The sequence below is a fragment of the Lycium ferocissimum genome, chromosome 6 (assembly GCF_029784015.1).
Source record: "Lycium ferocissimum isolate CSIRO_LF1 chromosome 6, AGI_CSIRO_Lferr_CH_V1, whole genome shotgun sequence".
Classification (NCBI taxonomy): Eukaryota; Viridiplantae; Streptophyta; class Magnoliopsida; order Solanales; family Solanaceae; genus Lycium; species Lycium ferocissimum.
In genome coordinates, this window is record NC_081347.1 from 60,187,138 (window position 1) to 60,197,182 (window position 10,045).

At 38.5% G+C, this 10,045-nt stretch overlaps 1 protein-coding gene and 1 non-coding gene across 2 annotated transcripts; one reads left to right on the forward strand and one right to left on the reverse strand.

The window, feature by feature from the left end:
* Nucleotides 1–4,443: 4,443 nt before the first annotated feature.
* LOC132061687 (small nucleolar RNA R71) lies at nt 4,444–4,550 on the reverse strand. Its single transcript, XR_009416110.1, has one exon. It is a non-coding gene; the product is annotated as a small nucleolar RNA R71 (small nucleolar RNA).
* Nucleotides 4,551–9,077: 4,527 nt separating this feature from the next.
* On the forward strand, nt 9,078–9,494 carry LOC132061452 (uncharacterized). Its single transcript, XM_059454270.1, has one exon. The coding sequence runs from the start codon at nt 9,078–9,080 to the stop codon at nt 9,492–9,494; it is 417 nt and encodes a 138-aa protein (XP_059310253.1).
* Nucleotides 9,495–10,045: the final 551 nt, after the last annotated feature.

Below are 10,045 nucleotides of genomic sequence, written 5' to 3' on the forward strand. Positions count from 1 at the left end.
CTCATAAAAACTAAATTTCCCAGAAATCAATATGCAGCAGACTTTTAAGCAATGATTGCAGCAAAATTATCATCTTTTTAGTACAGCTGAATGCTATAATCAATTAAATTGAGCACCATGCATATATAGCTCAGAAGTCTCGCTTTGTGTTTTGTGTTTAAGAAAATAATAATTTAATTACCATCTTCAATAAAATAATAATAAAGTTGAGAACATATTCTAATTTCAAATGACCAAACGCTAACCTTTTGCCTATATTAATTTCTACTCCATAGCTTATACATTAGATTAATAAAATAATGTCAACACTCATTAACATATATATTTTAATTTTAAATGACATGCGTTAAATATTTGGATTATTTTTTTCTGCTAAAAATATTTGGGGAAATTAAGTAGTTTTTTATTTAAACTAGGCAAGAACTACAAATAATTAGTAATTTAAAATTTTTAAGAAGATTTAATTTATATAAATCACTTGCTTAATATTGAACCTTGGAATTTAGTAAAATTTTACAGACAATTCTATAATGAAATGTAATTAAATAACAATGTTGAACGACGGATATTTCCCTTAAATATTAGTCGATTTATATATTCTTTTAGTCTAATTCTACCATATATTGGTTGGATATTTTGGTAAACTAAAAATATCACATTCAAAATAGAATGTTAAACAAATACTACTTCTAAATTTCGGTTGCCAAAGTAATTAATTAAAAAGTTTTTGCTATTACGTTTAAATTTGTGTCCTACATATTATTGAGAATTCTACAACCATACCAATACTATGAGGACGAAAGCGTATGAGACTCAAAATTTATATGGTTAACAGTTGATGATAAAGAAAATTATAGCAATATTTAAGATTTTGAATTCAATTAAAATAGTGCTATCAGTATATTAGAATAGAGACAGACATCGTCTTTGCCCTTTCAAACATCTCGGTAATTCAATTTTTCAAATATTTTAGAATACTAACGAACGCTAATAGGTTCTAATAGCAAGAATTAATATGACTAGATATGTAAAATATAAATTATGTTAAATACCCCCCGCCTTTCCCAAGTTATAAGTTGTTACTTTGATTTGGACAAAGCTTGAGTTTTGTTATATTTGAATCTGAGTAAAAAATTATTAGTATTATTTCTATCAAGATTTTGAAAACTCCATCTTGAACTTGAGATATAGATCAGCGTTATTGGCAATACAATAATATTAATTTGCAAAAGAAACTATTGGTCAACGTAACTATCAAAATACTTTTATGTGATACTGGTAAATTTTAACTTTAATTTGGTTTAATATTTATTGCATTCATGAGTAACTAACATATTTGTTCCTTTTCGGATTTATCAAATAATTTTTTTTTTGTCAGTTAGTTTTTGTTTTAATTTATCGACTTCTATTACAATATTCAAGTTGCAATATTGAAGTACACTATGTGTTAAATTTATTTGCAAAATGTATTTGATGTAGCGTATGCATTTAGGACTAAACTCGGTAGGATTGAAACGCTATGATGCATAATAATTTTAAGGACCAAAACTTCTTATAACTGAGTTGTTGGTTAATATGCAAATTCACTTTAGATACTATCTAATTATAATTCTTATATTTTACAAAGGGTCTTTTGATTCAAAGCACTTGCTAATAATTGACATGGTATTAACGTGCGAGGCACGTTCGTAGAAACTAGTCTACATATATTAAACGCACAAATAATTTTCGCTAAATGTTGGAAGACCAAAATATCCCCGAAATATTGAACGACTTTTATGTCCTCTGAAAGTTAAATTATACTTTCAAAAACATAATTGACTTTTGGATAAAATTGTCATATAAAAATCCTCATCCTAATACAACTTTGCGTAGAATTTCTTGTACGAATCAAGTGTCTAATTCATATTAAAGTTCTAAAGCTAGACCAATCCCGCCTAGATAAGAATACTTGCAACTATCTCTTAAGTATGTTATAAAATTGCCTAAGATGAGCTTGCATGTAATTCTAATACCAATCAATCAGTTCCAACGTTTTAGCCATTTCTGTGTTCTAGTTATGTTGAAATTCCAAATCCATAACAATCCCAAATGGACAAGAATACACGGGCACCATGTTTCACTTTCGAAAATAATCAATATCTTCTATATATGTGGATTGTGATTATATTAGGAGTACACTAATGAAGACCTAAATGGCTGAATATTTGATGTCAGCTCATAATGAGTCGTCTGTATAAAAACAAGAGAATACAGGGAATAAGAATATATTTTTTTGGTCTTAGATATATGGTTCGTTATTGTTCAATTTCTTTTATGTCAGGAAAGTATAATGATCATATTTGATTTGGTTTGTAGGTGCGATGAATTTTTTAAATATTTGATTTGGTTTGTAGGTGCGATGAATTTTTTAGGGATCTCGAAGACGGTTGACAATGATAACAGATAAACAATATGATGAAGGTAGATTAATTTTTGGAGGTCTTCTCTTCTATCCTTGCAACCAAGGAGGAAAATCTTGATTCATTGAACGTTGAAAAATGAATTAGATGCGTATAAGTTTTACTTGTTTTTAAGCAAGTCTACAACATGTGATTTTACGTGCTTTTTATTGGATTTCGGGTATTAAGTGGTTTGATGGCAAAAGTTGAAGAAGTGGAGAAAATAACAAAGTCAAACGAGGAAATGAGTTTATTTTGTGCGACGGAGAAAAATATAGACGGGCCGCAAAACTTTATGTCGGACCGTCAAATGGAGGAATAATTTTGATCATTGAACGTTGAGCAATGATCGATGAGCCATTCTGTTGTTATTAGGAACATAATTATACGGACCAATAGAATATTTGACGGTCCGTCAAAATGGATCGTGAAAAATGCTGAAGAATTTTTGACGGATGGAAGGAAGCAATTTGACGGTCCGCATAACTGTTTTGCGGACCGTATAATGGATCGTAGACCGAACCCGACGGGCAATTGCGTCTTTTCACTTCTTACGATTTAGGGTCTTATAAATACCTGTTATAGGTTTCGTATTCAACACAGAACTCAGTTTTATTTTCCTTAGTATTAGCTATTCATAGTTTTGAAGTCTTTTGGAGATTACAAACAATTGCAATTAAATTCTCTTCAATTCCAAGCAATCAATTGTAAGCATTATGATTTCTATTACTTCTTATTGTTCTTCTCCTTCTATGAGTAGCTAATTTCCCTTACTAGGGTTGTGAACCCAATTGATGGGTGTTTTGTGATTGGGTTTGTGATTGATATACAAATAATGGATTATTAGGGTTTGTTTATTCTTCATTCTTCATTCATAATTAATGGTTGCAAACATTGATTAAAGCCATAAACCTTGATTTATTTGGGAAAATAATTAGGGTTGGTAAGAATAAACAACAAGAACTCAAAGCTTTAAACTTTGTTTAATAAATTCACTTAGGAATAAGAAGAATTTACTTGGCATGATTAATCGTTCTTCATAGTTACTTTCTTATATTTGGGAAAATCATAGAAAGAAATAATCTTTATTTATTGGGAAATAGTAGAGATTCATATAGAGATTAAGTGCATTCATATAATGATCCATTAGAAGTATATCAAGATCAATACCCATGATCATACACTCTATCTAAAGGGGACACAACCTTAGTTTCTTTTACCATAAATTCACAACCAAAGCAATAGTTAGCAATTAGTTACTAAAAACCCAACTTTTACCAAAATCATCGGATTAAGACATTAGACCTAAACATAGCATTCTACGATTTTAGTAACCTTTTCACACCATATTTCCTGTGGGATTCGACCCCAACCTTGTTGGGTTACTATATTTGACAACGTCCGCGTTATACCATTAATAGGTGTAATTTGAGCATATCAAATTTTGGCGCCGTTGCCGGGGAATACAGTTTTGAAATTACTAAATAGTGTTTGCTTTATTGAAGTCTTTTGCTTATTCCATCACTCCTTGTTTGCTACTCTGTGTGAACCAGGTGAACATGAATCAGAATCAGCAAAATCAACGTCTTTGTGGTAACCAGGGGAATCGGTTGAACAATCAGGCGAATGATTCAGATGATGAGAATGTTTTCGCTGAGCTTGTTCCAGAAGAGGATTATGCATCTGCTATTGTTCAGCCTCGAGTTGGAGCTGCGATTGTGAAAATTGATTCCTCTCTATACCAGTTGTTGAAGCTTGAGGGATACTTTCGGAACTCTACCGAGAATGACCCTCAACGTCATTTGCGAATTTTGTGGATGTGTGTGCTAATCACATCCGAACAACGTTCCACAAGATGCTATTCGGTTGAGGTTATTCAAATATTCCTTAGCTGGAGAGGCAAGAACATGGTTTGAGAAGCTGCCCCGAAATTCGATTACTTCATGGGCAGAGATGGTGGCTGCTTTTCTCACAAAATGGTACCCCCCTAGCAAGAAGGCTGAAATTCATGACAAGATCTATGAATTTAAGCAGCGACCGGGGGAACAATTATATGAAGCATGGGAGAGATTCAAGGATTATTTGCGAAAAGAGCCCAAATCATGGTTTTCGGATAACATATTAATGGAGAAGTTCTACCGAGGGTTAGATCCAGTGACGCGATCAGTTGCGAACAATGCAGCTGATGGTTGTTTCATGAACAAATCTTATCGACGGGTGACCACCATACTTAACAAGCTGACGACTCATAATCAGGCTTGGCACTCAAACAATGCTGATGTGGTACCGTTTGGTAGTGCTATGATCCAAAATATAGTGAAGGAGAATCAAGATACCCGAAAGAAACATTGGCAGAACTTGCAACAAATATTTCCTTGCTGACGAAGAAGTTTGATGAATCCCAGATCAAGAAGGTAAATGTTTGTGAGGATGATACAGTTTTACCAAAAGGGATGTACCATACTCAAGATGGTCCATTCCATGATGGGCCCCCTATGCAGGTTGAAGATGCTAATTATGTTAATAACTCTCAAGGGGGTTGGTTACCAAAGACAGAACTACTAAGGTGGTTATCAGAGTCTGAATCAATGGAGACCTCAGCAAGGTCAAGGTGCTTATAACAACTCTGGGAACTACAACAATAATTATGGTGGTGCGAACCAAGGGAGCTACAACAACAGTAACAATTTTGGGAACAAGAGTTCCAATCCTTATATACCACCGAAAGGGCAGTCAACAGAGCAAGGTAGTTCGAAGGTTGAATCAATGCTTGAGAAGATTCTAGCAAATCAGTCTAAGTCTGAGAGGACTTTATCTGGGCTGACAGAGACAGTGGGTTCCCATACAGCGGCTATTCAAAAGCTCGAGTCACAGATGAGGGATATTTCTAGAGAGCAACACCCTCCTAAAAAGGGAGGACTTCCGAGTGACACTATTCCAAATCCAAAGAATGGGGGAGGCGGTGTAGACCGTGTGTTTGCCATCACTACTAGGAGTGGTAAAATACTCCAAGGGGCTGATAAGAAGGTGATTGATCTTGAGACAATAGATGAAGAGGATGAGGTGTGCGGTCGAAGCACCCAATATTGTTGATGAGAATCTTACTGACAAGAAGGTTGCTGATATTCCAGAGATTGTAAAGGAAGCTGATAACACGGGCAAGCAGACTGTAAAAGGGGCTCTCCGCCCTTTGACGCAGCTTTTCAAATCTAAACCTCCCTTTCCTCAGAGGTTGGTAAAGAAGAAGGAAGATGCTAAGTTCGAGAAGTTTTATGATCAGTTGAAGCAGTTATCTCTAAATTTCCCCTTCTTGGAAGTTGTCAAGGAGATGCCCGATTTTGCTAAATATTTGAAGGACTTGCTGACCAAGAAGAAAACGGTTCAACATGAAACCGTAAGTTTGACTCACACTGTGAGTTCCATCATCTCAACTACTACTGTTCGAGAAAAAAATATCTGGGGCGTTCACCATTCCTTGTTGTTGGGCACCATGATTTTGCTCGCGCTTTGTGTGATAATGGGGCGAGTATTAATTTGATGCCCCTTGCTATATACAAACAATCAGGTTTGGGGATGCCAAGGCCGACTACTATGAGGTTACAAATGGCTGATAGGTCTATCAAAAGACTTATTGGGGTGGTTGATGATGTACTTGTGCGGGTTGGTGATTTTATGTTGCCCGCTGATTTTGTGATTCTTGACTGTGCTGTTGATCGGGACATTCCTATTATTCTAGGGAGACCTTTCCTTGCTACAGGGAGAGCTCTGATGGATTCGGAGAAAAATGAAATCAAGTTCCGAGTCAACGATGAAGAAGTGACTTTTCAAGCTAGCAAAGGGATGAAGTTACCAAGTGCTTACGAGAGCATTTCGGTAATTGATTCGGTTGATGTTATTGATGAAGCAGTGGAGTTCAAAATGGAAGAAGAAAGTTGGGAGAAACTCTTGCTGCTATTCTTGTCAATTTTGATGCTGAAGACATGGAGGGTTATGCGGCGACGGTAAATTCACTTGTTGGGATGGGATCATATTCTTACCACCCAAAGTAGCTTAATCTTGATCAGGAAAATAGAACAACTCCTCCAGCAAAGCCTTCGATCATTGAGCCACCTAAATTGGAGCTTAAACGCCTTCCCATCACATCTGAAGTATGAGTTCCTTGGTCCGGACAATACATTGCCAGTGATTGTGTTCGGCCCTGCGACCGAGGAGCGGTTTTACGGCTTTTGGAGGTGTTGAGGGAGTATAGGCGTGCTATTAGTTGGACCATAGCAGACATTCGAGGTATTCCATATGGGATCTGTGAGCACAAAATCCAGTTGGAGGAAGATAGCAAACCGAGTGTAGAGCATCAGAGGCGACTGAACGAGAACATGCAAGAGGTAGTCAAGAAAGAGATCATCAAATGGCTGGATGCGGGAGTGGTTTACCCAATTGCTGATAGTAAATGGGTGAGCCCGATCCAATGTGTTCCTAAGAAGGGCAGCATCACTGTGGTGCCAAATGCAAAGAATGAGTTGATCCCAACTAGAACCGTAACCGGATGGAGAGTTTGCATGGACTATCGCAAGCTCAACACAGCCACATGCAAGGACCATTTCCCCATGCCTTTTATTGATCAAATGCTTGATAGGCTAGCAGGGCGTTCCTACTATTGCTTCCTTGATGGTTATTCGGGCTACAATCAGATCAACATTGCTTTGGAAGATCAGGAGAAGACTACTTTTACATGTCCTTATGGGACGTTTGCATTTAGCCGGATGCCTTTTGGGTTGTGTAATGCACCAGCCACTTTTCAGAGGTGCATGATGTCAATCTTCTCTGACATGGTAGAGGATTACTTGGAGGTGTTCATGGATGACTTCTCTGTAGTGGGGGATTCGTTTGAAGATTGTCTTGGCCATCTGGGTCAAGTGCTGAAAAGATGTGAGGAGACAAATCTCGTTCTAAATTGGGAGAAGTGCCATTTTATGGTGAAGGAAGGGATCGTCCTTGGTCACAAAATCTCTGAAAAGGGAATTGAGGTCGATCAAGCGAAAATTGATGTGATTGCAAAACTTCCACCACCTATCTCAGTCAAAGGTGTCCGAAGTTTCTTGGGACATGCTGGGTTCTACAGGCGCTTCATCAAAGATTTCTCCAAGATTGCCAACCCAATGTGCAAGCTTCTTGAAAGAGGCGAAGTTTGCGTTTGATGATAAGTGCCGAAAGGCGTTTGATGAGTTGAAAGAGCGTCTTACTACTGCTCCTATTATTGTTGCTCCTGACTGGTCCTTGCCATTTGAACTGATGTGTGATGCTAGTGGTTTTGCAATAGGTGTTGTGCTTGGGCAGAGGCACAATAAAATTATGCACCCGATCTATTATGCAAGCAGAACACTGAATGCTGCCCAGATGAATTACACAGTGACGGAGCAAGAGTTGCTTGCCATTGTGTTTGCTTTTGAGAAATTTCGGGCCTACTTGTTGGGGTCCAAAGTCGTGGTTTACACTGATCATGCAGCCTTGAGATACCTCATGGCAAAGAAGGAAGCAAAGCCGCGATCGATCAGATGGGTGCTATTCTTTGCAAGAGTTTGACTTTGAGGTGAAGGACCGCAAGGGCACTGAAAACCAGGTTGCTGACCATCTCTCTCGACTTGAAGAGGCTGGGAGACCTTCTGATGAGCTTGACATAGATGATGCTTTTCCGGATGAGAGGGTGTTGGCTGTGCAAATGGAGGTGGCACCGTGGTATGCTGACATTGCAAATTATTTGGTAACAGGTATAGTTCCAGAAGATATCAAAGCCTACCAAAAGAAGAAATTCTTGCGGGATGCTCGACAGTACTACTGGGACGAGCCTTATTTGTTCCGAACATGCGCTGACAACATCATTCGGCGCTGTGTTCCGAAAAGTGAAGTGATGGCGATTCTAAAGGCGTGCCATGACTCTCCTGTTGGGGGTCATCATAGTGGTAATCGGACTGCAGCTAAGGTACTTGAATGCGGTTATTACTGGCCGACCATTTTTCATGATGCTAATTTATTGGTGCGGTCTTGTGATCAATGTCAGAGGCAAGGGAATATAGGCAGAAGGCAAGAGATGCCTATGAATTTTGTTATGGAGGTAGAAGTGTTCGATGTCGGGGGATTGACTTTATGGGACCCTTTGTGAGTTCGGGTGGCATGAAATACATTTTGGTTGCTTTGTGGATTATGTGTCAAAATGGGTAGAAGCAGTGGCTTTACCTAATAACGAGGCCAAGAGTGTCATGGGGTTCCTCAAGAAGAACATATTTACTCGCTTTGGTACTCCGAGAGCTATAATCAGCGATGGTGGATCCCACTTTTGCAATAGAGCTTTCGCGGGATTGATGGAGAAATATGGTGTAAAACATAGGGTGGCAACACCTTATCATCCTCAGACAAGTGGGCAAGTTGAAGTGTCCAATAGGGAGATCAAGAGTATTCTAGCAAAAACGGTCAATGCAAATAGAACGATTGGGCCCGCAAGCTCGATGATGCTCTATGGGCATACCGACGCTTTCAAGACTCCGATTGGGACTTCACCCTTCAAGCTTGTGTTCGGAAAAGCTTGTCACTTGCCGGTTGAACTTGAGCACAAGGCTATGTGGGCTTTGAAGAAAGTTGAATATGGATTGGGAGGAAGCAACCAAGCTCGGGTTGTTTCAACTAAATGAGATGGATGAGTTTCGGTACCAGGCATATGAGAGTGCAGCACTATATAAAGAAAGGATGAAGCAATACCATGACAAGAAGATCTTGAAGCGAGAGTTCTACAAGGGTGATCCTGTATTGCTGTTTAACTCTCGGTTGAAGTTGCTACCTGGTAAGCTTAAATCAAGGTGGTCTGGTCCGTTTGAGGTGGTAGGTGTTTCACCCCATGGAGCGATTGAGTTAAAGTCCGGAGATGGAACTCGGACATTTAAGGTGAATGGGCAGAGATTGAAGCACTATCACGGGATGGTTTCGGAGGATAGGATTGTTGATCGATACCGGTTGAAGCACCTCGGAACGAACAATGATCTGGTGTACGCAGATAAGGAGTGAATGGTTACCACCGTCGTGCCGCGACGTTAAATCAAGCGCTTCTTGGGAGGCAACCCAAGTGTAATGTTTATTTTTCGTTCTGTTTTTGTTTGCAGCATATAGGGTAATGTTTGTTGTGGTGCAGGATATGAACAAGTTGGAGGAAAAAGTGCAAAAAACGCCGATGGAAATTCTACGCCAGATTTTACGGTCCGTCAAATTTATACGGTCCGTAAAAGGAAGCGCAGAATTAAGTCAGCAAATAGTACTCATTGTTACTGTTAGACGGTACATTAGACGGACCGTCAAAATTTTGACGGACCGCATAATGGAACGTTTAATGGTACAGGAAAAATCTGTTCACTGTGACGCGTTTACGCCAACATTTGACGACCGTATAAATTTCAACGGTCCGTCAAACTAAGCGTAAAAGTATCACAGTGTGAAGGTTGCCAGTTCGTTGTCCCAGGTAAGTGTTTGAACCGTAGAAAGGGCCGTAGAAATATATACGGCCCGTAAAAAATTTCTGCGGTAGTTTTTAGTTTTTACTTGTTCAAAGAGTAGTATAAGAC

Excerpts from the sequence above, each read along its gene's own strand:
- LOC132061452 (XM_059454270.1), top strand. The coding sequence starts at position 9,078 with ATGGATTGGGAGGAAGCAACCAAGCTCGGGTTGTTTCAACTAAATGAG.